Source organism: Vulpes vulpes, chromosome 9 (assembly GCF_048418805.1).
Source record: "Vulpes vulpes isolate BD-2025 chromosome 9, VulVul3, whole genome shotgun sequence".
Classification (NCBI taxonomy): Eukaryota; Metazoa; Chordata; class Mammalia; order Carnivora; family Canidae; genus Vulpes; species Vulpes vulpes.
The window spans coordinates 92,492,563-92,520,244 of NC_132788.1; the positions used below are offsets into that span (position 1 = coordinate 92,492,563).

A 27,682-nucleotide genomic window follows, 5' to 3' on the forward strand; every position below is an offset into this window, starting at 1 on the left:
CACTCTGCAAACCACTCCTCCATTGTTCACAGAAGCTGTTCACTGTAGTCTTTATCTTGCAAGACTTCTGCTGATCACTTGACAATAAAATACATAAGTTGTATTGTCAGTTCTTCAACTTTTTATTGAAAATCACTTCCAAGTTACAAAAAAGTTGCAAGATGGGGATCCCTGGGTGGCTCAGCGGTTTAGCGCCTGCCTTCAGCCCAGAGCGTGATCCTAGAGTCCCGGGATCGAGTCCCACATCAGGCTTCTGCATGGAGCCTGCTTCTCCCTCTGCCTGTGTTTCTGCCTCTCTCTCTCTCTCTCTCTCTGTGTCTCTCATGAATAAATAAATAAAATCTTAAAAAAGAAGTTGCAAGAACAATAGCACAAAGAACACACGCATGGACCTGTTACCCAGATTCAGCTATTATACTTTGTTGTATCTACTTTATCATTTCTCTCTTCCTCCCCTCTCTATATACATCAAATATTTTTCCCTAAAAATGAGAGAAAAAAGCATAAATAATGTCTTTTGCCCCTAAAAACTTCAGGGTGTATTTCCTAATAAAGATGTTCTCATATAAATACAGTAGTTACCAATTTCAGTGAATTTAACATTAATACACCACTACCACAATCCATATAGAGAACAGTTTCATTGTGCCCCCAAATTCCCTCATGCTTCCACTTTATAGTCAACTCATCCCCAATACCATGGCAACAACTATTTTCTATCATTTTGCTTTCTCCAGAATGTCACAGAAATGGAATCATATAGTATATAATATTTTTAAAAATTATCAAATACATAACATAAAATACAACATTTAATCATTTTAAAATGTGCAATTCAGTGGCATTAAATACACTCAACAATGTTATGCAACCACCCCCACTATCTGGTTTCTAGAACATTCTTACCACCCCAAAAAGGAAACCTTCTACCCATTAAGCAGTCATTCCCCATTTTCCCCTTCTCAAGCCCCTGGCAACCACCAAGCTACCCAAAATGCTTTCTTCTTCTATGGATATGCCTAGTCTGTGTATTTTATATAAATGGGACCATACAATATGTGCTCTTTTGTGCCTGGCTTCTTTCACTCAGCACAAAGTTTTAAAGATTCATCCAAGTTACAGCATATATCAGTATTTCGTTCCTTTTTATGGCAGTGTGTAGCCTTTTGAGTCTGGTTTCTTTTATCAGCATAATACCTGATATACCTCCATATTTTTACATACATGTGTAATTTCTTCATTTTTATTGCCAAGTAGTAGTCCACTGTATTTACATACCAAAGTTTGTTCATCCGGTCACCAAAGGACAGTTCACTCTAAGTACTTTTCTCAGGAATAGAATCACTTTATTCAAGGTACTTTATAACTAATGGGGGTATAATGTATTTGCAAATGGCTAAAGAAAAACTCAAATACATACAACATATGTAGGTTCACAATTCCTTATCTGCAATTCCATAACCCCTTAAATATAAAGTTTTTTGGTAAATTTTAAGTCATTTGGAGATAAATCCTGACCTATATGACACTGAGTCTCTTTATAGTCTTTAGTTAGTCTTTTTAGTGAAAATAGTCATATATTTTGCTGCAAAGTATTATTATGGCTGATATACATCCCACTGGGGGACAAAATTCATATATGATCTATGTACCATATTACCTTTCTGTATTCAGAAAAAGTTGTAAACTTATTCACCCCACAGATTTTGGATAAAAGTTGTAACCCTGTACTTACACAGCTTTAAATGAAACAAAAATTAAATTGATAATTACTAGAGTCAATGAACAGGCATTAACCTTTTCTCTCCATTACAGACTTACTCCCTACTACACCAACTAAAAGGACAAACTCTGCCCGATAGTCCCCTTCCTATGAGCAATGTCCATCCTGCGTGGTCTTTGTAGATTACCACAAGCCTAAAAAAACTGACTGCCATTTATAAAAGTCCTCTCTTCCACTGAAATACACATACAGCGGTAACCGGTGGCTTAGTTGGTTAAGTGTCTGCCTTTGGCTCAGGTCATGATCCCAGGAGCACTAGGCTCCCTGCTAAGCTGGAAGCCTACTTCTCCTTTCTCCCTTTCCCTCTGCTGCTCCCCCTGCTTGTACACACACTCTCTCTGTCAAATAAATAAATTAAATCTTTAAAGTAAAATACATATATATAGTCTTTTAATAAGCAAATATTAAAGTTCTTAAAACATCTGATTGCTCCAAGGCATACTCTTCTAGCAGATATTAGGCTGCTCTACTCTGAAACCTAAATGACCCTTTAATGTTCCTCACCTGAGAGGAGAACACAGTTGCTCTCCATATACGTCACAGACACTCATTCTATGCACACTGGGAATTCACCAGTGCCAGGAAGAGTGGCAAGCATGGAGGTAACAGGAGAGAACAAGGTAGACAAGGCTCCCACTGTTATGGAACTAACTCTCTACTTGGAGGCACATGACACACAAAACCACTAAGGAAATAAAATGATCGATCCTATGACAACAAACCAGGATATGATGAAAAACCAAGGAATGATTTCAGATTAGATGGTGAGGTAAAGCCCTGAGAAGTGAAACTGAAGCCAAGAACTAAACCCCAGAAGACAAATGAGGGTCAGAGGGAAGAACAGTGCAAAGGCCCTGACAGAGAAGGAAGTCTGTATCGGTCAAGCCTAAAGAAAGGCTCAGAGTGGCTAGAAAGCATAGTAAGAAAGTTAGAGAGCAGTACGGGATGAGATCAAATCACCAAGGGCCAACTCATACAGGATTCTGTACATCAGAACAAAGAGTTGCAGATTTCTTCCAAATGAGATGGAAGACCATTAGAGGATTTTAGGCATGGCAGTAAAATGATCTTATGGATATTTTCAAAACTTCATTCTACTTGCCACAAAGATATAGATAACATGGGACTGACTGGTAATCCAATTCTCTCATTAAAAAAAGAAACATATATACATATTTAACACACTGTCACTTCATATAATAAAATGCCAAGAAAAGATTGTATTTCCTGAAAGGTGATTTTTTTAAACTACTGTCTTGAATGATTTTACAGGAGGATCAGTGTCTTTGGTCTTCCAATTACATTTCTAATAGCTACAACAGCAAGCAAATTTAAGAACTTCTATGGATCTTATACATTCATAGAAGTAATACTCTGCTAATAAATCTGACAATATAAATAGAAAGTCAACGAGTACTAAAGAAATGAAGAGTTTATGTTGCTATTTAAACATCAAGATATCTCTATTTTCCTAAATATACCAATATTTAATAAAAACACAATTCATGAAACAAGACTAAAGCTGAGGTTACTGCTATCAGTTAAAATGTAACTGTGGCCTATAAATTCTACTTCTGGTTCTTAAAGATAACAGTAAATCTAGAAAGTGTGTATGAGACACGTGCCAAAAAAAAAATAAACAAAAATTTAAAAAGGTCATGAATGTGTAAGAACAACATGACTACTCTTGTATTTCCACAAATTCAGAATTGATGCTTTTAGAACAAAGAAATAATTAGCTTTCTGAAAAATGTTTCTGAGTTTGTTCTCAAATTACACAGAAAAGTATTTCTGGACTTGACACCAATACCAAATTATTTCAAACACAAAAATTTATTTTTATGGATAGTTTCCCTCTGCAGAACCAAAGTGAAGAAACAGCTATCTAGTTAACACAACGAAATTTATTCCATAGTGAACTGTTTAGAAGTAAACGATATCCTCAAAAATACAGCATACTCTCATTTGAAGAGTTCTTTAATTTGGATTACTAAAATTCTAAGTTCTGTAAATAGATTAATGCTCTACTTTCTTCAATTTAAAATGTAAAAGAGATCACTTGAAGATTACCTTCATTTTTAAACCATTTCATATTATGTAGACTAAAATATCAGTCAATACCTTGAGTGCCTAACATTTGACTTCCACTTTGTAATAAGATTTGAAGGAACTGACCGAAAGTGTTACGCTAAAACACTAGGACAAAATTATGAAAAGTTTAATCTGCAGTTCAGACCACAGAGCAGATGTCAAAGAGAAAGTTCGTCTGGATCTATTCATGGATTTCAACAACACAGCTGTTGCAGGACTTCATCTCAAGGCAAGACTGAAAATTTAAGAAACTCCTAATTTGCACAATTTCTCTGGAAAGTTGTAAATTTCAAGCTAAAGCAATGAAATATCAATTTTTAAATATAATAAAACTATCAAATCCTATTAGGCTTACATATAATCACTCTACCACCATGAAGAACATATATAGCAAGTTTAATGATTATATAAAATATATTCAGGGATAAATGCTACAACACTCACTTTATATCTCACAGGCACCCAAGAGGACTGGAACATGCATCCTCATCACCCATGTGGACAAACAGCCACAAAGAACCACAGCTAAGACTAAAGCTGGCTCTTATTTGAAGGCATCAACAGGAGGCTTCTGGAAACCTTAACTGTGGTTTCTTAAAAAAAACTTTGAGTAGCACATGATGCAGAGATCTGACAAAGACCCTTCCTAACCCAAGGCCACATGCATGTCCAGAAACCCACCTGTGTTATACTCCTTCAACTCCAAGTCCTTTACAGGCATTCCATCAGGAGTCCGAAAGGCATTAAGAATCTGCAAGAACATGGTGTATACACTAATGACACAAATCATTATAAAACACTGAATATTTAATTTTCCCTACTGGTTTTTAATTCTACATAATTTAAAGCTATCACTACTTTATCAAGGCAAAATTAACCCATGTACACTCTAGGCATTCAAAACAACTAATGAGTAGAAGATAATTATTCAAAAATTCCTAAATATAAAAAAGGCAGAAGAACATAACCATCAAGAACCTGAGCTCTGGAGTGCCTGGGTGGCTCAGTGGTTGAGCATCTGCCTTTGGCTCAGGTCATGGTCCCATGGTCCTGGGATCGAGTCCCACATTAGGCTTTCTGCAGGGAGCCTGCTTCTCCCTCTACTTGTGTCTCTGGCTCTCTCTGTGTCTCTCATGAATGAATAAATTTTTTTAAAAAATTTTTAAATAAAAATTTTTAAAAAAAGAACCTGAGCTCTGAAATCAGACTGCCTACATTCCAAGACTCTCTTGCTGTGTAAGTTTTCAGTGCCCAGTTTCTCATCTGTTAATTGTAAAATGATGATGCCTTGGGCTCATGCCAGTACAGGGCCATGGCACTTAAATCCCTCAGCCTGGAGCTCTCTTCCCCCATCTTCAGATGGGACTGTTCTCTCATGGCATTCAGGCTTGGGTTCAAATGTCATTTCCTTAGTGATGCCTTCCCCCAACTGAAAATAGCTCCTACCCCAATTATGCGCTTAACACCTTTTAGTTTCCTTCAGTTTATCACTAATTGAAATTGTTTTTTTGTTTATTTTTTTATTTTCCATGGATGCAGTGACTTTACAATATTCCATATTCACTGCTATATCACCCAGTGCCTAGCATATGGTCTGTGATTTGTATTTGGAGGGAATGAATTAAAAGCATCTATTCATAGGATACTGTGATAATTAAAGAACTAATGCTTGTAAACATCACATAATGCCTGGCACAGAGTAAATACAGTTTGTTCTTATTATAATGGTATGACCAGATTTTCCTGTAAGCTCAGCCATAATTTAGTCAGCCAGTCCTCTAACACTCAAGAGTTACACAGCTCCCAGTTTTTACTACTGTAAATAAAATGAATCTTTATGTTTGCAATTGAATCCTCCCTCTTGGATTATGCCCTACAGGATAATTGTCAGGCCTGAGGATAGCAATCATTCATCATATATATCTTTTTTTTTTTTTTTTTTTACAAACCTCACCTTAGTGAGTGAATGTGTAACTGCCGAAATTTAAATAAGTTCTATGGATTGTACCAAAGCCAATTTGCTGGTTTAGCTATTGTACTACAGTAATACAAAATGTTAACATTGCAGGAAAGACACCCAAAATATCTCTGTTCATTTCTTTGTACCTTCTTATGAATCTATTAATTTTTCAAAATAAAAGGTAAAAAAAAATTTTTTTAATTGACAAAAAAAAAGGAAAAAGAAAAAAAAAAGAGCCTTACCTCTTCTTTTGTAGCATTTTCAGGCACCCCACTTAATCGAATAACCTTGCTTGCTTTTTCCTCGTTTGGGCCAGTCCTATAATCTTGATCCTTAAATCCAGAATAAAAGATTATTTTAGAAATAAAAATATGTTAGCGTATAAATGAAAGTCAAAGTGAAATGCAGGTTCTCAGGATCAAAAATCAAAATGAAAAAAAAAATCAAAATGACCTGCATCATGTTAAGATATGAAAAATTATAATTTTTTATTTTTCAGAGTTCCAAATTTGATTTCAAATCATTAGTATGTAAGTGTGCTAAAACCAAGGTTCACTGAGGGATCTTGAAATAGTAAAGCAGAACATTAAGAGAAACCACATTGAATAGGATTTATAATCATGAAAAAAAATAAACCAAATAACTAACATATTCTCAAAAATACAATTTTCTTTCCCTGAATGAGAAAATAGAAAAAAAAAATTAAATCAGGTGCCATTTCTCAAAGATGTCAACTACAAATAAATTTCAGAACGAAATCAAAAGGTGTCATCTGACCATACAACTTAACAGTACAATTCAGAGAAATTAGCATTTTTCATATTTTTCACAAAAGCCTCAACTCCAATATCCTCTTTTACTCTTGAAGGTATCCTGATCTGAACGATAAACTATACAGTCAACCAGCTCTAACATTCTCAAAATTCATTATTTGGTTAGCATGTCTTAAGATCACTGTCCAAGTAACAGAAACCTGAGTAGAGATGAGAAAAATCTATTTCAGGAGATAATATTTGCATTAACCAACTGCAAACTTAACTCTCCTCACTTAGATTATGAACATTAGATTATATATTATATATATTGAAATCCAACATTTAAGTAAACTAAATTACCTGTAAGAAGATATTTGCAACATTAACATCACCTCTTCATCGTCAGGGAAAGACTCCTAGGTATTCTGTATATCCTAAATTAGTTTCAGAAAATGTACCTTACTGGCTGGCTCAGTCAGAAAAGCATGCAACTCTTAATTTCAGGGTCATGAGTTCAAGCCCCATGGTGGCTGTAGAGATTACTTAAATAAATAAAAACTTAAAAAGAAAAAATGTACCCTGAATAGCCACAAGGCCTGACTAGCAAGAATTAAGAGAACTAAAAAAAAAAAAAAAAAAAAGAATTAAGAGAACTAACTCCCAAAGACATACTTTCTAACTAAATTATCCCAAGGTATTTAAATCAGCATTAAAGGAGAAAATGAAGAGATAGACACAAAAGTACAATCTGAGCTGAGAGCCACTACTCTAGAGATGTACATTCTACTCTTGAATATACATTTTATTTTTGTTTTTTAAAAAAGATTTTATTTTTAAAAGTAATCTCAACCCAACATGGAGCTCAAACTTATAACCCCAAGATCAAGAGCCGCATGCCCTACTTGAGCCAGCTAGGTGCCCCCACATTTTATTTTTTAATGGTTATACAAGGAGAGACCCGAGGATCTTGGACTCTACACACTTCATCCTTCAGAAAAGCCTTATGATACAACAACAAGCAGAAAAAAAAAATCTACTCCATTAACATACCTGAAGGTCCCGCTGGGCATCTCGGGAAGTTTTGCCCTCTGGGAAAGACTTGCTCTGGCCATAGCCAAATATCTGGCTTCCCGGCAGCCTGTGATCCACATCACGGTACTCCATGTTTCTGTAATCAGTGTCTTCGCGGCCAAGAAAGTCCAGACTACCTTCTTCTTTAAATACACCAGCATCTGAACTCTGTTGTTCACCTCCAGAAAGCTGTGACTTGTCTTGGTCTTGAAGTGGACTTTGGCTGTTCTGAAAGTCCGATGCAGACTCATGTTCAAAGGCTACATCTTGTTTTTCTCCTTCTCTTGTTTCTGAATGTTCAAATTCTCCCTTCTGAATGCCAAAACCAGGCCTTTCTGTTGTATGATCATGTGTGGACTCTTCTCTCTTGTTCATGTTCATACCAGAATGTTCTCTATCTTGTGTAGAAGGTTGTATGTAATCCAAAATATCTGGATCCACAGAGGGCATCTCCCTATCTTTAAACTCCATACAAGGTCCCACCTCTCTGCTCCTAAAATCCTGATCAGTCCTGGACCGATGTCTACCTCTGAAATCTGAATGTGGTGTATCCCTGTCCCTAAAGTCTAGATCACTAGCACCTGAACCTCGGCCTCTAAAGTCCATCTGTGTTCCGTCTTTGTCCCTGAAGTCCAAATCAGACACATCTCTATTCCTAAAATCAGAACGGGACTGATCTCTGGCCCTGAAATCCAAATCTGATAAATCTCTTCCTCTAAAATCTGCATGGGATCCATCCCGGCCTCTAAAATCTAAATCATAAGTGCCCCGGCCCCTGAAGTCAGATGAAGGAGTATCCCTACCCCTGAAATCAACAGTGTGAGCATCTCTGTCTCTGTAATTCATGTGAGATGTCTCTCTACCTCTATAATCCATAGAAGTACCATCTCCACTCCTGTAGTCCATTGGTGGTCCTTCTCTATCCCGAAAATCCCCAGAATGTATGTCCCTACCCCTGAAGTCCAACTGTGATGAATCTCTGCTCTGGAAATCAGAAGATGAAAAATCTCCCCCCCTGAAATCATGTCCAGGTCCCTCCCCTCCTCGATAGTCGCCATGCGGTCCATCTCTAGCTCCATAGCTGAAAGAATGCTCCTCTACATTTGCAAAGGGAGGCCCCGAATGCCCCTGGAAATCAAAGGGAAGTGAATCTCTGCCAGGAAAGTTGCCAGAGTGTCTCTCTTGAGCATGACTCTTAAGGGGAGGAGGAGGATAATCCCTGTTCCACCCGGGAGCAAACCTTTCTTCTTGGCTCCCACTGTAGAAACAAAGACAGTGTTATTCATATTGTCCAGAGAGTTTGAAATCTACACACCAGCATATTCTTCTCTAATCACAGCACATTCTTCTGTAAACATTTTTTTTTTTTTTTGGCAGAGTTCTGTAACAAGGTCCTAGATCTGCAGAAAACAGCAATGTTTTGCTATTTTAAGACGAAGTGGCGGAGTAAACTTTTATGTTCCCATTTCAGAACACGAGGAAAGTCAACACAAGGTTTTCAACATGACTGCTGCAGAAAAAGCTTTCACCCAGTCCTGCAACAGGGAAAATCCGCAACACCAGATAAGCTAGCAATGGTGACACACTACAAAAGTTTCCATTTCCTACAGCCAGGGAACTTAGAATTCCAAGATCAACATGATGAATCCTATACAGCAAATAAATCAATGCACTATAAATGTATTACAGTAAATTTTAGGAGGTGTCATTCTCATTTCTGCATTCAGTGGTAACATTCCAAATATTTTGATTAAACTACAGCATGGACACCACCCAGATCAGAATGGATGCACGCCCAAGATGAAGGAACACTGGCTGTAAATCACCAGTAGGAGCACACAAGTGTACACCAGCTGAGCATCAGCCCTGGCTGCATCTAAAATCCAGTTCTACAGTGGCTCCACCAAGAAGCGCTCTCACCTGGGTCCTATTATTGTAACTACCCAAGAGTAACACAAAAGGCAGCATAAATTATGTCACAAAGCATATGTACATCAACCTAACCAAGCCAACAGCATCTAGGAGCTTAATGCTGAAAAGGACCTTCAATATTATCTCCAGGTCCCAAAAGAAGCAGCTGATATTCAAGATTCTAATTCCTCACGCTAGTTTTTCATAGTAATAGTAAAATATATTTAAAAATAAGCAAAGTATTAAATTCACATTCTCGGTTTACAAAACTCAAGAGATAAATGAGGACTGGCCTAGTCTTTCATTCTACCCAATTCTTCCCTAACCTTCAGACCATTTACATGCTCAGGCTTTGGTAGAAGGGAAATTAAATAGGCAATTAGATACCTAGGATTCTGAGCTTGAGAGTGAGGGGAGGGCAAGAAAAAGGAAAACATGAAATGATCTGAAGGGTTACCTGCTAGTCAGCAGTAAAACAAAAGTATTAGGAAATCAAGTCCAACTCAGTTCTCTCCTCCCAGAATATACAGGTTCTATTATATGACCCATCTGAGTGCAGACTACACCACCAGAGAAAGACTCAAAGGACAACTGATTCCAGGTGACTCAGTTCAAGAGAGTTACAAGGCCAAACCCTTTCTTAAGTAACAGGACTTTAACAACTGGCTGTAAATCACCAGTAACCTGAATATTAGAATGGTGCATATTTAATGGAGTTTCAGACCATGATGACTTCCATTAGCTGCCATTAAACATAAGTTATGTCTATGTGGTTCATCATAAGAGAAGTATGTCTAAATGATCCTCAGAATACAATACAGTTTTGCACTAAAATTAAGACATTACCACTAACTCTAGTGTCTCCCCTATTTAAAATCATTAAATCTCAATAGTTAGCTTGCAGGAAGACTTAAGCTTCAGCCAACGCTCATGGTTACCGAGGCATCTAAATCTACATGTTTTCTGACAAGAATGCTTCTAACACTGTCTAAGAATACTGCCCTCTTATCCCGGGAAGATCAAATAGAGCAACCTACTGTACTAAGGTTCTTCGAACCATATTTTATGCAGACAATTCAAAAAACAGTTCTATTAACATAAAATAGCAGTGACTATGAAAATCATTTTTTTTTTATTGAAAATCATTTTTAATCAAATAAAATAAAATGTAAGAAGTTGTTAAAATAAAATACAAAATCATTTTCCCGCATGATGCCTTTTTAAAAATCCAAATTAGTCTTCCAAAAAGTTATGCTATATAAACTATGTTCCCCTTCTCGTCAAAGATCTTAAAAAGAATATATAACAACTTATGTTTAAACTAAAATTAAGGTGGGAGAATATCATTTTAAATAATAAATTGGTCAAAGAAAAAAAATGTTTTGAAAATTTTTTTACAGTTATGAAACAGAGCAAAGATTACCCAATATTTCTGAAGGCTTACCAAACAATCTAAATAAGGTTAATTTTATGAAAAACAGCCTTACTTACAAAATAGTTATCCAAAAGTATTAAGTAAAAAGGGGCAGATTACAATCTAAATATTTAAAAATGTTGAAGTATAAGCCCATTGATCTAGACTAGGGATCAGCAAACTGTCCACAAAAAGCCACACAATATTGCTATTATTAAGCTTTGCGGTCTGTCAAAACTATTCAACTCTGCCATTGTGGCATGGAAGCAATCATAGACAATTTGTAAACAAATGATCATGGCTGTGTTCCAATAAAACAAAAGTGAGTTGCAGCTATGGTTTGCTGACCACTGATGCAGACCTTAAATTTTGAAAGGAAAAACATATCCAGCATCATCACCATTGCTTTAAAGATTGCTGAGCCAAAAGTAAAGACTCCTATTGTTTAGTATTTATGAAACACTAGCTTTACTAAATTATTACGTGGGTTTTAAAAATTCAGTTGACTACCTAATTTTTCCCTGGAACCCCCAGCTTCAGAATAATGAGAATACCTCTTGATAAAATCTTGCAGACTGCCGAACCAAAAGAAAATTCACCAATAACAGAAGTTTCAACTGGAGGATCAACATTTTTAATGTTGATGCTTCAGAAATAACTTTAAAGGTCAGATTTTTTTTGCCATACAAGTAAAACCAGAAAAACCACATTCCTTTGGCATTTTTAAAATTGTAAGTGTAATGCAAAAGCTTTAAAAATATAGCTATCATCCTTTATTATACTGGCTATAAAAAAACTAACTCCCTACAAATCTAAAATATCTAATAACTGAATGGTATTACTTTCTCAACTCATCTTTTTACCCAGTAACCCTTAATATTATACCTTAGAAAATTACATTAAGTAATTTTTTTCTCAGAACTACTTTTAGTAACTGAAACATAATATGCCATGGACCAAACACAGTTCTGGATTCCAGACATAAATTAGTGAACTTAACACAACTTTTATGTACCAATATAAATGTTCATGTATGTTTCTGTTAGCTCTCCTTATTTGCCAAGTATGCATTACTTTGTTAAAAGAGACTTAAAAAAAATAGCTGGGGAATTATTTTTTAACGTTTAAAAACTGCTGAAACACAGGGGTGCCTGGGTGGCTCAGTCGGATAAATGACTGTCTTCAGCTCAGGTCATGGACTCAAGGTCCTGGGATCAAGCCTCACAGTGGGCTCCCAGTTCAGCAGGGAGTCTGCTTCTCCCTCTTCCTCTGACCCTCCTCCCCACTTGTATGCACGCACACGTGCTCTGTCTCAAATAAATAAAATCTGAAAAAAAAAAAAAAAAGTGCTGAAACACAAAATACTTGGCATGCTCAGTACTCAATCTCACAAGCACTTTGGAAATGACTAGAAATTTTTTAAATAGTTCCTATTTTTAAAAAAACAGAGCTATTTCTATACAAAGAAAATATCCCTCTTTATGAGACCAAAATATATTATATGTCCTTATCATTAAAATGTTACAATTTCAATATTCAAATTTCAAGACTTACCGAAAAGGTCCTGTTCTGTTAGCAGATCGAGAATCCCCCCACATTTCTTTCTATGTCAAGAGGGCACAGTAAGCAGATCTTTTTGCTACCAAACTCTGGTTATAGTAGTACCTATATAAAACAAACCATAAAATATGAACACATTAGAACATGAAGAAAAGGTTAGACTAATTTCTCCCACCTTGGCTTCTCAGGAGCAATAATAGGGATATTTCTGGAAGTCACTTTTTATTTTTTTTTAATTCATTCATTAATTTATTTAGAAAGAGAGGGAGGGAACATGCATGCAGGAGTAGGGGGCGGGGGAGAGGGAGAGAGTGTCTCAAGCAGACTCCACACTGAGCACAGAGCCTAATCTGGGACTTAGTCTCATGACCCTGAGATCATGACCTGAGAAACCAAGAGTCGGATGCTTAACCAACTGTGCCACCCAGGCATCCCTGGAAGTCACTTATATTTACTTATTAATTTATAACAAGAGAAACACATTTTTTTTTTTTTTTGAGACAGCAAGCAAGGGTGAAGGGGCAGTGGGAGAGGGAGAGAGAGAATCCCAAGCAGGCTCCACGCCCAGCAGTGGAGCCCAATGTGGGGCTCAATCTCACCACCCTGAAATAACAACCTGTGCTGAATGCTCAACTGAGCCACCCAGAGGCCCCAAGAGAAATACATTTTTAATTAAAAATGTGTACTCTGGGGGCCCCTGGATGGCTCAATCAGTTAAGTGTCTGCCTTTGGCTCAGGTCATGATCCCAGGGTCCTCGGAACAAGCCCCACATTTGGCTCCCTGCAGAGGAAGCCTGCTTCTCCCTCTCCCTCTGCAGCCCCCCCTGCTTGTGCTCTCTTGTTGTGTCTCTCTCTCAAATAAATAAATATTGTTTTTTAAATGTGTACTCTGGGGGCAGCCCAGGTAGCTCAGCGGTTTAGCGCTGCCTTCAGCCCAGGGCCTGATCCTGGAGACCCGAGATGGAGTCCCATGTCGGGCTCCCTGTGTGAAGCCTGCTTCTCCCTCTGCCTGTGTCTCTGTCTCTCTCTCTCTCTGTCTCTGTCTCTCATGAATAAATAAATAAAATCTTTAAAAAAATAAAAAAAAATTGTGTACTCTGGAGCATCAAAAATTTCTAAATGTACTAAGAATGTTTTACATTTACTAAATATTTACTAATTCATCCATTCACCTCCCTTTTTGGAAACGGCATCTTTAACACTAACACCATCATCAGTCCATACACAATCCAGCCTGACCAATCAGAATAGTCTCCCACCCTCATCACAGTAATTGCTCTAAAAATGGGTAAGTACCAAGAGGCACCATTATGAGATAAACATTATTTGGAATTAAAATCAAAACCTAGCAGGAAAAGCTTTTTATCACTTTCTTATCTAATTGTATCAGGAAGAGAGCTATTAACAGAAATTCCTCTTTACCAAAAACATATGCATTCGAGGGCAAACTTTGTTTCCTAAACATCTCTTCTCACCTTTCTGCTAAGGTTCTTCCTTTCCTTTATACCCTCAGATCCCTAACCCTCTCCTTATTCAGTATGTCACAAAAACCTCATGTTGCCAGACTGCCTTAGGAATTTCATGTCTCTGTGGATTCCTCATAGATATGACACTAAATTTACTTTTCTCCTGCTAAAAAAAAATTTAATTAAATTTAAAAACTAAAAATGGGCATGTAACCCAAATCAAGCTGAAAAGTCATCTCTAGGACCTTTGCTGCAGCTACTAAAAAAGGTGCAAACTTTCATCACCTTGGATTTGGCAACAGTTTCTTAAATATGACACCAAGAGCACAAGGAAAAAATTAAGTGGGCTTCATCAAAATAAAAAACTTTTGAGTGAAGTACACTACCAAGAGAGTGAAAAGACAAACCAAGTTTCAGCAAAATGGCAGATGAAGTTCCAAAGTCTCGTTCCACCACAAAAACATCAAAAAACAGATGTCTGAGGCAGCTCTGTGGAGCTTAGAAAACAGCTAAAGGTGTACAACAACCAAGAGAATACTCAATCAAGAAAAGGCTATCTTCAAAATAATAGTAAAGTTTCATGGCATTTTCACTCATCCCTGTCCCACTTGCCCCTGTAAGTAGCAGTTTTGATCTTTTTTTTTTTTTTAAATCTTTTTTTTTTTTTTTAATTTTTTTATTTATGATAGTCACAGAGAGAGAGAGAGGCAGAGACACAGGCAGAGGGAGAAGCAGGCTCCATGCACCGGGAGCCCGATGTGGGATTTGATCCCGGGTCTCCAGGATCACGCCCTGGGCCAAAGGCAGGCGCCAAACCGCTGCGCCACCCAGGGATCCCAGCAGTTTTGATCTTGAAGCGGCAGCCCACTTCCCAGTTCCCTCCTTCAAATCAGAGGGAAACCTGATTTGCAAATTACTGTGTACATCTCTTCTAATCTGAAGGATGGGTGCAAGGTGTTGGTGTCTGTTTCTGTTTCACTAACTCAGAACTTTAGTGGTGGATGGGGCAAGCACTGCTAATAAAACCTGCAAAGCAGACTCATATGGGAAAGCTGGGGTGAAAACACTTTGGGAAATTAGGACATTCCAAAGCAACAAGTATAGGGGAAAATTTAGAAAACTACATGCATACCAGGGCAAGACACATGATGAGACAAGACCTGAAACGCCTTTAAGCTTTCACCTCAGGTTGATCCCAAGACCCACAGCAAGCCTAGCTAAATGTTGAAGGAATGTCCCAGCACAAAACCAATATGCAAAAACAGACAGAGGTGGTTATTCATCTTTCGGCTTTTCTCTTTAATTGGTGAGGTCACAGAATACTGAACATCAGCTAAAGGAATAGACATCAGTGATCACACAATAATGACAAGGAATAGTCTTTGCAAAATAGTTTACAAAAAAACTCAAAAAAGACTACTATAGCCTTCAACAATCCCCCTCCTCAAAAAAAAAAAAAAAAAAAAAAGCAAACCTCAACAAAAGGGGAGAATGTGATTTCCAGAATTACCATATTATGATAAGCAAATACCCAATTTTCAATAACAAGAAAAAAATCTTAAGACATACAAAGAAACGAGAAAATGTGGCTCATTCAAGGAAACACACTACAAAACTATAATAAACTTAATAAATAAATAAATAAATAATAAACTATAATAAACTTAATAAATAATAAACTTAATAAATAATAAATGTCTTAATAAACTCAGACATCAGATTTACTAGAAAAGACTTTATAACAACTATCTTAATTATCCTTAAAGAACTAATAGAAATCAAGAAAACAACATATGAGCAAAATGAGAATATTTATAGAGACAGAAATTTATACAGTGGAATAAAAAACCTGGAGCTGAACAGTACAATAATTGAAAAGTTCACTAGAGGAGTTCAACAGATTTGAGCAGGCAGAGGAATCTACAAACTTGAAGAGAAGATGGTTGAAATTATAAAGTCTGAAGAGCAGAATAAAAAAATGAACAAGGGGATCCCTGGGTGGCTCAGCGGTTTAGCGCCTGCCTTTGGCCCAGGGCGCGATCCTGGAGTCCCGGGATCGAGGCCTGCATCGGGCTCCCGGCATGGAGCCTGCTTCTCCCTCCTCCTGTGTCTCTGCCTCTCTCTTTCTCTATGTCTATCATAAATAAGTAAATAAATAAATCTTTAAAAAAAATGAACAAAGAAGAACAAAACCTACAGGGCCTGGAGATGCTGTCAAACTGAAAATGATTATGTAAGAAATGAGAAGGGAATCCCAGAAGGAAAAGAGAGAAAGGGCAGAAGAATTACTTGAACAAATAATGGTAAAAAAAAAAAAAAAAAAATTCCTCCAATTTTATGAAAGCTATGAATCTATAAATCTAGGAAGCTAAATGACATACAAAAAGGCTGCTTTGGTGGCTCAGTTGGTTGAGCAACCAACTCTTGGTTTCAGCTCAGGTCATGATCTCTTGAGTGGTGGGACTGAGCCCTGTGGCCCATTCCATGCTCAGGGGGGAGTCTGAGGATTCTTCCTCTCCTCTCTCCCCACTGCTATGCACAATAAGAATGCTCAAGCTTTCTCTCTCAAATATTTGAGATATTTATTTATTTGACAAAGAAAGAGAGAGGGAGAGAGAGCACAAGCAGGGAGAGCAGCAGGCAGAGGGAAAAGGAGAAGCAGGCTCACCACTGAGAAGAAAGACTGATGTGGGGCTTAATCCCGGGACCCCAGAAGCAAGACCTGAGCTGACGGCAGATGTTTAACTGACTGAGCCACCCAGGTGCCCCTAAATAAATCTTTATAAAAAATAAATAAATGAGGTACAAATAGGATAAACTCACATCAAGACACATTATGATCGGGCACCTGGGTGGTTCAATGGTTGAACACCTGCCTTCAGCTCAGGTAATGATCCAGGGGACTGAGTCCTGTTATCGGGCTCCCTGCAGGGAGCCTGCTTCTCCCTCTGCCTGTGTCTCTGCCTCTCTCTCTCTGTGTGACTATCATACATAAATAAATAAAAATTAAAAAAAAAAAAGAATTCTATATCCAACAAAATTGTCCTCTAAAAAAATGAGGAAGAAATTAAGACATTTCCAGATAAACAAAAGCTGAGGGAGTTCATTACCACTACATGAACCCTGCAAGAAATGCTAAAGGAGTTCTTTAAGTTGAAATGACAAAAAAGATAAACAGTAACCAAACCATATGAATAAATAAAGATCTCTGGTAAAGATAAACACAGGGGCAATTATAAAAGCCAGTATTATTGGGATCCCTGGGTGGCGCAGCGGTTTAGCGCCTGCCTTTGGCTCAGGGCGCGATCCTGGAGACCCGGGATCGAATCCCACGTCGGGCTCCCGGTGCATGGAGCCTGCTTCTCCCTCTGCCTGTGTCTCTGCCTCTCTCTCTCTCTCTCTCTGACTATCATAAATAAATAAATAAATAAATAAATAAATAAATAAGCCAGTATTATTGTAATTGGTTTGTAATTCCACTTTTTATTTTCCACATGATTTTTTTTTATAATTTTTTTTTTATTTTTTATTTATGATAGTCATACAGAGAGAGAGAGAGAGGCAGAGACACAGGCAGAGGGAGGAGCAGGCTCCATGCACCGGGAGCCCGACGTGGGATTCGATCCCGGGTCTCCAGGATCGTGCCCTGGGCCAAAGGCAGGCGCCAAACCGCTGCGCCACCCAGGGATCCCTTTTCCACATGATTTAAAACATAGATGCACAGGCAGCTCTCTCTGCCCATGGGTCCTATTCCTGTGCTTTAATAAAAATAAATAATTTACACCAAAAATAAATAATAAAAGATAGATGCATTAAAAAAAATTTCTAATCTAGGTTATGGGGGACACAATTTATATATTGTGATATCTGTGACATAAATAACAGAAAGACAAGAAGCTGTACAGTTTTTGTACACTACTGAACTTCAGTTGATATAAATTCAAATTAAGTTGTTCTAACTGTTGGGTGTTAAATGTATAACCACAAAGAAAACCATGATAACCACAAAGAAAATATCTATAGAATACACACATAAGAAAATAAGAAAATCTTGGGGCAGCCCCAGTGGCGCAGCGGTTTAGCGCCGCCTGCAGCCCAGGGCGTGATCATAGAGACCCTGGATCGAGTCCCACATCAGGCTCCCTGCATGGAGCCTGCTTCTCCCTCTGCCTGTGTCTCTGCCTCTCTCTGTGTGTGTGTATCTCTATGAATAAATAAAATCTTTAAAAAAAAAAAAATAAGAAAATAAGAAAATCAAAACATATTACTGCCAAAAAAATCCAAAACAAAAAACTGAACATAAAGAAGGCAACAATGGAAGAAAGAAGCACACACAAAAAAGCTACAGGGCACACAGAAAACAAAAAGCAAAATGGCAGAAGTTCTTCCTTTTCAGTATTTACTTTCAATGTAAAAAGCTTAAACTTTTCTAATCAAAAAAGGAGATGGGGGGGCTCAATCAGTTAAGTATCTGCTTTCAGCTCACGTCATGATCCCACCCTGGGATCAAGCCCTATGTTAGGCGATCTGCTCAGCAGAAAGTCTGTTTCTCCCTCTCCCATTTCCCCTGCTTGTGCTATCAAATCAATAAATAAAATCTTTAAAAAAAAAAAAAAAAAGAGGAGATGGGCAGAATAAATGTAAAAACATGATCTAACACACAAGTTTGAAATGTGGCGAGTCCACTTTTCATGGATTTTTTTCAATAAATATATTGGAAAAATTTTTGGAAATGACAAAGTTGAAAACTTGAAGATAAACCATATAACCTAAAAATACTAAATAAAATAAGAAAAATTAGGTATATCACGAAGGCATAAAATATATGTGGATATTAGCCTATTTGATCATTTACTACCATAAAATACATACAAATCTATTATAAAAAGTTAAAATTTGGGAGCCTGGGTGGCTCAGTTGGCTAAGTGTCCGGCTCTTGATTTCAGCTCCGGTCATGACCTCAGGATCCTGCAATTGAGCTCTGTGTCGGGCTCTCCACTCAGCAGGGAGCGTGCTTGTCTCCCTCTGCGCCTCCCTGCTCCACTTGTGCTCATGCTGCTCTCTCTCTCTCTAAAGTAAATAATCTTTTTAAAAAAAGTTAAAATTTATCAAAACTTACAAACTCACAGACCGTAACTGATATCATTTGTGGCTGAGTAAATTGTAAACAAATATAAAGATGCTGTTTAAATTATAATTGCATAAAATTAACTATAGTACATATTGTACTACTGTAATAATTTCAGTCATTTCCTGCTGCTATTGCAGTGAGCTCAAATGTTGCAAGTATCCTCTTAAAAAAAAAAATCATGTGGAAAAAAAAAATATCATGTGACACTAATCATCCCTAGAGAGGCAATTGGCCTTTCTGGCAGATTGCGTATCACAGTAAAAAGTGATCTCTTCCGGTTCTCCTTTATTTCTCATCATGTTTAATGCAAGATCATAAACCTTGAATAATACCATGGGACCCATAGGAAGTGCCATTAGTGATGCTCAAAGTCTTCCCAAGAAGCAAAGTCGTAACATTACAAGAAAAAGTTGAATAGAGGTCTGTGGTTGCAGCTGCAACCACATTTGTTTCAAGACAAATGAATCCAGTGTTAGGACCATTAGGAAAGGGACGCCTGGGTGGCTCAGCAGTTGAGCGTCTGCCTTTGCCTCTGGAACTTCGGGATCAAGTCCCGAATCAGGCTCCTTCATGGAAGCCTGCTTCTCCTCCCTCTGCCTGTGTCTCTGCCTCTGTGTCTCTCATGAATAAATAAAATCTTAAACAAAAAGGGACGCGCTGGGTGGCTCAGCAGTTAAAGTGTCTGCCTTCGGCTCAGAGTGTGATCCTGGGGTCCCGGGATCGAGTCCCACATAGGGCTCCCTGCATGGGGCCTGCTTCTCCCTCTGCCTCTGTCTCTCTCTCTCTCTCTCTCATGAATAAATAAAATCTTAAAAAAAAAATAAAAATAAAAGACAGGAAGGAAGGAACGAAGGAAAGAAGGAAGGAACGAAGGAAGGGAAAATTCATGATGTTGTCACTGGAGCTATACCAGTAGGCATGAAAACATTAATTTTTGCAAACTATCTTTTTATCTCATATTGAAAATGCAGCTTTTACATGGGTGAAGGATTGCTATAAGAAAGGTATACTTACAGATTCTAATATGATTTGAGAAAAAGTAAAATCATTATATGACAACTTAAAGCAAAGAAAGGTGAAGGATCTAAAACTATTCAATGTCAGCAAAGGATGGTTTGATAATTTTAGAAAGTTATAGGGATCCCTGGGTGGCTCAGCAGTTTAGTGCCTGCCTTCGGCCCAGGGCATGATCCTGGAGTCCTGGGATCAAGTCCCACATCGGGCTCCCTGCATGGAGCCTGCTTCTCCCTCTGCCTATGTCTCTGCCTCTCTCTGTGTCTCTCATGAATAAATAAATAAAATCTTAAAAAAAAATTTTAGAAAGATGTTTGGCTCAAAAAACAATGTCAGATAACGGGAGAGGCAGCTTCTGCCACAAGAAGCAGCAGCTGAGTTCTCAGGGCCACTAATAAAATCACTGAGGAAAAAGTTTATCTGGTTTATAATACAGATGAATGTGCCCTACTCTGGGGGAAAAAGGACATCTATTAGTAAGGAAGAGAGTACAAGATATAAGGCAATAAGGTAGAGGTTAACTCTACTATTTTGAGTCAGGTTCATGATCCATCCATAAAGCTGCTAATCTCCAAGTCTTGAAAGGAAAAGATAAGCAACAGCTGCCAGTCTTTTTGCAGTACAAGAAGGCCTGAACAAGAACCTTCTTTCCAGACTGGTTCCACTGAAGCTATGTCTCTGAAGTCAGGAAGTACCTTGCTGGTAAGCATTGTCTTTTTAAAGTTCTTTCCATAATGGACAATGCCCTTGACCACCCAGAACCCCAGGAGTTCAACACCAAAAATGTCAAAGTGGTCTACTTGCCCCAAACACATCTCTAATCCAGCTTCTAGATCAGGGAATCATAAGGACCTTTAAAGGTTTATTATACAACAGTACTCTATGGAAAAGACTGTCAATGACATGAAACAGAACTCTGATAGAACATCATGAAACCCTGGAAGGATTTCTTTTAAAGACTATACTAATTTATTTTAGAGAGAAAATATGTGAGTGAGGAAAGAAGCAAAGGGGGAGGGAGAGAGAGAAAGAAACTGAAGCAGACTGTGTTGAGTGCAGAGCCCCAAATGGGGCTCAATCTCAATGACCAACTATGAGATCACAACCTGAGCTGAAACCACAAGTCAGATGCTTGGGGCACCAGGGTGGCTCTGGTTGAGAGTCTGCCTCTGGCTCAGGTCGTGATCCCAGAATCCTGGGATTGAGTCCCATATCAGGCTCCCCGTAGGGAGACTGCCTCTGTCTCTCTGTGTCTCTCATGAATAAATAAAATCCTAAAAAAAAAAAAAAAAAAAAAAAAAGTTGGACGCTCAACCGAGCCACCCAGGCACCCCAAAAGTCTGGAAAGATTACACCATCAAAGACATCAAAGATGCCAGTGTTGGAGAATCCCTGAGTGGCTCAGCGGTTTAGTGCCTGCCTTTGGCACAGGGCCTGATCCTGGAGACCTGGGATCGAGTCCTGCGTCGGGCTTCCTGCATGGAGCCTGCTTCTCCCTCTGCCTGTGTCTCTGCCTCTCTCTCCCTCTCTCTGTGTATCTCATGAATAAATAAATCTTAAAAAAAAAAAAAAAAAAAAGATGCCAGTGTTATAGGAAAAGCCATGAAAGCCATTATGCCCGAAACAGTAAGTTCCTGCTGGAGAAAACCGTGTCCATATGTTGTGAAGATTTCACAGGATTTACAACAGAGCCAATCTAGGAAATTATGAAAGAGTGGATAAAAAAAGATGGAGGGTGAAGGGCTTCAAAATATAGATCTTGGAGAAATTCACACCCCACACCAGAGTAATGAAAAGAAGATGACTTGATGGAGATGAGTATTTCCAAACCATGCCCAATGAAGAGGAAGAAGATGTAGAAGCATGAGGCACCTGGGGCTCAATCAGTTAAGACTTTTAGCTCAGGTCATGATCTCAGGGTCCTGGAATCAGCCCCTGCTCAGCTGGGAGTTTACTTGCCCCTTTCCTTCTGACTCTCCCCCTGTTCATTCACACACTCTCAAATAAATATATAAAATCTTTTAAAAAGAAAAAAAGATGGAGAAGAAGCAGTCCCAGAAAACAAATTGACATCAGACATCTGGCAGAAGCATTCTGAATATTTGAAATGCTTTTGACTTCTTTTATGATACGACCCTTCTAAGGTACAAGCACTTAAACTAAAGCAAACAGTGGAAGGATTGGTACCATCATAGAAACAATTTTAGAGAAACTGGAAACCAAAAGAAGTCAGAAATTAGAATGTATTTCCATAAAGTTAGAGTGTGGCAGGCCTTTCCTGCTTCTACTTCCATCTCCTCCACCTTTTCTACCTCTGCCACTTGAGAGGGCAAGACCAACCCCCACTTCTCCTCCTCAGCCCATTCAACATGAAGACAACAAGGATGAAAACCTTTATGATGGTCCACTTCCATTTCATGAACAGTAAATAATCATCATGTTGAACAGTTAATGTATTCGTCTGTTGTATATGTGTGTGTCTTTGGGTGGAAATATAACTGTATGGCAAGAACCATATGAGATGTTCTGTTGTCATCATCACACAATTACTCCTCATGTAGAACATGCAAGGCTTGTATGGAAGTAGACAGATAAGTGATATTTAATAGAAAATTAATAATGTGGGGATGCCTGGGTGGCTCAGCAGTTGAGTGCCTACCTTCCACACAGGCCATGATCCTGGAGTCTCAGGATCGAGTCCCACTGCATAGAGCCTGCTTCTCTCTCTTCCTAAGTCTCTGCCTCTCTCTGTGTCTCTCATGAAATAAATATAATCTTAAAAAAAAAAAACAAAATAATGTGCTAGTTTTGTTACCATTTTATAACATTGCTTTCAAAGAGTTACATGACCATACAGTATGCCTCTCTCTCCTATAATTGAGAAACTGCATATCAATCTATCATTACAAGTGTTTTTAAAATCTGTGTTTCCAATACTGTATTATAAACATAATTGTAATACTGTATGCCATAAACATTTTACAATGATTAATTCATTAATGTATAGGCTAGGCTACCACAAAGCAATCATACTGCTGTTTCTTTGGTACCAATGCATGAAATCATTATACTTGTAAATAAATATGTATTTCTTTTGCATAGAAATCTTCTCATTTTTAAAAAGATTTATTTTAGAGAGTGAGAGAGTGTGAGAGTGAACATACACACATGAGCGAGGGGAAGAGGGAGAGAGAGAAGAGAAGACTCCCTGCTAAGGAGGCAGGTGCAGAGGCTTCATCTGAGCTGAAATCAAGAGTCAGATGCTGACTGACTGAGCCACTCAGGCACCCCAATCTTTTTTACTTTTGATGTCTAGTTTCAGTAATATGTATAAATATCTATAGTGTTTTTATAAGACAATATTTTTTTTAGATTTTTATTTATTTATTCATAGAGACAGAGAGAAAGAGAGAGGCAGAGACACAGGCAGAGGGAGAAGCAGGCTCCACACAGGGAGACCAACGCGGAACTCGATCCCAGGTCTCCAGGATCACACCCTGGGCTGCAGGTAGCACTAAACCGCTGCACCACCAGGGCTGCCCAATATACGACAATATTGATATAGGTACTAACAATTCATTTTGTGAACAATGTAGATGTATGGTATTGATTTAAAAAATTACAGTACTGTAAGTGTATTTTCTCTTCCCTATAATTTTAATATTTTCTTTTCTCTATTTTAACAATATAGCATGTAATACATATAACATACAAAATATATATTGACTATCTTATCATCTGGTCAACAGTAAACTATTAGTAGTTAAGTTTAGGGGAGTCAAATTATACACAGACTTTTGACAATGCCTGGAGTCAGCACCCCAACCCACAATGTTGTTCAAGGATCAACTGTATATGCTATATTATATGACTGTATAAGCTGAATATGCTTCAAGAGACTCACTTTAGATCCAAAGACACAAACAGGTTGAAAGTGAAAAGATGGAAAAGAGAGGCACCTGGGTGGCTCAGTTGTTTGGGCATCTTCCTTCAGCTCTGGTAATGATCTCAGGGCCTGGGATCGAGCCCCACATTGGTCGTCCCCTTGCTCATCAAGGATCCTGCTTCTCCCTCTTTCCTGCCCCTGCTCTCCTGCTATCTCTCTCCCAAATAAAATCTTAAAGAAAAGAAAAGAAAAGAAAAGAAAAGAAAAGAAAAGAAAAGAAAAGAAAAGAAAAGAAAAGAAAAGAAGGGATCCCTGGGTGGCGCAGCGGTTTAGCGCCTGCCTTTGGCCCAGGGCACGATCCTGGAGTCCCGGGATCGAATCCCACGTCGGGCTCCCAGTGCATGGAGCCTGTTTCTCCCTCTGCCTGTGTCTCTGCCTCTCTCTCTCTCTCTCTCTCTCTGTGACTATCATAAATAAATAAAAATTAAGAAAAGAAGAGAAAGAAGAGAAGAGAAGAGAAGAGAAGAGAAGAGAAGAGAAGAGAAGAGAAGAGAAGAGAAGAGAAGAGAAGAGAAGAGAAGAGAAGAGAAAAGAAAAGAAGGAAAAGATATTCCAGCGACACCTGGGTGGCTCAGTGTTTGAGCATCTGCCTTTGGCTCAGGGCATGATCCTGGGGTCCTGGATTGAGTCCTGCATCAGGCTCCCTGCAGGGAGCCTGCTTCTCCCTCTGCCTATGTCTCTGACTCTCTGTGTCTCTCATGAATAAATAAATAAATAAATCTTTTAAAAAAGGGGGGGGGGGGCAGCCCGGGTGGCTCAGCGGTTTAGCACCATCTTCATAATTCCAGGGTCCTAGGATCGAGTCCGGCATCAGGGTCACTGCTCAGGGGGGGGTCTGCTTCTCCCTCTGCCCCGGCTTGTGTGCTCTCTATCACTCACTCACTTTCTCTCAAATAAATAAATAAAATATTTTTTTAAATATTAATAAAAAATAAAAAAAGAATCCCATCTTCTCAAGTGAACCTGAGATAGTCTCCAGAATGGACCATTTGTTAAACCACAAACAGGTCTCAATAGATATAAAAAAAAAAAAATAGATACCACATAAGTATCCTCTCTGACCAACAGAGATGAAGAAGCTGAAAGTCAATAATATAAGGAAAACTAAAATTCACAAAATTTTAAGTGCATATTACCCCTGACTTTCTAGTTCCTCTTCTAGGAATTCATTCTCTAGGAACTTAGAGTGTGAGGTGATATGTTTACAAACGCGCACAGGGCAGCACTGTTTATAACAGCAAAAGATTACAAAATCTAAATGTACATCAATAGAGTATACTGCAGTACTGAAATGCCACACAATTCTCTAAAAAATGAGGTAATTATGTTAACTGATCTAGGATCAGCAATTATATATTAAGTTTAAAAATATGTACAAAAAAACGTACAAAATACTATTTGTAATACCATACCATCTGTGCAAAAGAGAAAAGAATAAAGGCATACCTTGAAGATATTGCAGGTTTGGTTCCATACTACTGCAATAAAGTGAGTATTGCAGTAAAGCAAGTGAAATGAATTTTTTGGTTTCCTAGTACATATAAATGTTTACACTATATGGTAGTCTATTAAGTATGCAATAGCATTCTGTCTAAAAATACAATGCACATACCTTAATAAAAAATACTTTACTGGCAAAAAATGCTATCATCTGAGCTTTTAGCAAATTGTAATCACTGATCACAGATCACTATAACAAATATAATAATAACTTAAAGTTTGAAATATTGTGAAAATGTAATACAGAGATATAAAGTAAGGGGATCCCTGGGTGGCACAGCGGTTTAGCACCTGCCTTTGGCCCAGGGCGCGATCCTGGAGACCCGGGATCGAATCCCACATCGGGCTCCCAGTGCATGAAGCCTGCTTCTCCCTCTGCCTATGTCTCTGCCTCTCTCTCTCTCTCTCTCTGTGACTATCATAAATAAATAAAAGTTAACAAAAAAATAAAAAAAAAAGATTAAAAAAAAAGAGAGAGATATAAAGTAAGCAAACGCTGGTGGAAAATGGCGCTGATAAACTTGCTCAACTCAGAGTAGCCACAAACCTTCTTTAGTCTATAAAAAATGCAATTATCGAGACGCCTGGGTGGCTCAGGGTGTGATCCTGGAGTCCTGGGATCGAGTCCCACATCGGGCTCCTTGCGTGGAGCCTGCTTCTCCCTCTGCCTGTGTCTCTGCCTCTCCTGAATAAATAAATAAAATCTTTTATTTTTTAATAAAATCTTTTTTAAAAATGCAATTATCTGCAAAATGTAACAAAACAAAGTATGCCTGTATATATAACAAACTTAGAGGACTTACACTTCCTGATTTTAAAACTTAATACAAAGTTTAAGTAATCAAGACAGTGTGGCAGTGGCATAACAATGAACATAAAGATCAATGGAACAGGAGTCAAAGTTCAAAATTAAACCCTCATTTAGGGTCAAGTGTTTTAGACAAGAACGCCAAAGATAATCGAATGAAGAAAGGACAGTATGGTACTGAGACAACATGTCCCTGTGGAAAAGAATGAAGTTGGATCCCTACAGCTCATGCTGTTTATAAAAATTAACTCAAAATGGATCAAAGACCTAAGTGTAAAACTGTAAAATTCTTAAAAAAAAAAAAAAAAAAAAAAAAAAAGAGGCATAAATCTTCATGACCTTGGATCAGGCAATGGTTTCTAAGATAAGACAGATACCAAAAGCAACAAAATGAAAAATAAACTGGATATCATCCAAATTTAAAACTTTTGTGCTTTAGGGGTGCCTGGGTGGCTAGTGGTTAAGCGATCTGCCTTTGGCTTGGGTCATGCTCCCAAGATCCTGGGATCGAGGCCCATGTCGGCTCCCTGCTTAGCAGGAAGCCTGTTTCTCCCTCTGTTTTTCCCCCTTCTTTGTGCTCTCTCTCTCTCTCTTTTTCTCTCTCTCAAATAAAAATATTTTAAAATAATAAATAAATAAATAAAATAAAACCGTTGTGCTTAAAAGGATACCATCAAGAAAGTGAAAAGGCAGCTCACAAAATGGAAAAAAAAATGTGTACACATCATATACTTGATAAGGGATTTGTATCCAGAACACATAATTTTATATAATTTTATAACTTAACAACAACAACAAAACCCAATTTACAAGCAGGCAAAAGGCAAGAGTAGACATTTCTCCAAAGATGACAAATGGTCAATGAGCACAGGAAAAATGCTCCCCATAAGGGAAATGCACACCAAAACCACAAAGATAGGGGGATCCTTGGGTGGCTCAGCGGTTTAGCGCCTGCCTTCGGTCCAGGGCGTGATCCTGGAGTCCCGGGATCGAGTCCCACATCGGGCTTCTGCATGGAGCCTGCTTCTCCCTCTGCCTGTGTCTCTGCCTCGCTCTCTCTCTCTGTGTCTCTCATGAATAAATAAATAAAATCTTTAAAAAAAAAAAAAAAAAACCACAAAGATACCACTTCACATCTACTGGAATGGTTATGATAAAAAAGATAAGTTGGTGAGGATATGGACAAGTAAGAATGCTCATACACTGCTGGTAAGCAAAAGATTTGTCAAACCATCTATTAATAGTTCCCTCCCAAGTTTTTCTCAGGGGGCA

General features: G+C 38.2%; 1 protein-coding gene across 11 annotated transcripts in view; it reads right to left on the reverse strand.

Moving 5' to 3' along the window:
* RBM6 (RNA binding motif protein 6) overlaps nt 1-27,682 on the reverse strand; it is a 121,969-nt gene that overhangs the window by 82,755 nt on the left and 11,532 nt on the right. For 4 of the 11 annotated variants that reach the window (XM_025987697.2, XM_072722268.1, XM_072722263.1 and 1 more), the window contains exons 2-5: nt 12,540-12,650; nt 7,640-8,918; nt 6,077-6,166; nt 4,556-4,625 (exon numbers count right to left, since the gene is read on the reverse strand). In XM_025987697.2, the coding sequence (XP_025843482.1) occupies nt 4,556-4,625; nt 6,077-6,166; nt 7,640-8,918; nt 12,540-12,583 (1,483 nt within the window). In that variant the 5' untranslated portion in view covers nt 12,584-12,650. Of the gene's footprint in view, nt 1-4,555; nt 4,626-6,076; nt 6,167-7,639; nt 9,196-12,539; nt 12,651-22,815; nt 22,932-27,682 lie in introns of those variants that run through there. The other 7 variants (XM_072722265.1, XM_072722271.1, XM_072722266.1 and 4 more) reach the window with 5 other exon arrangements.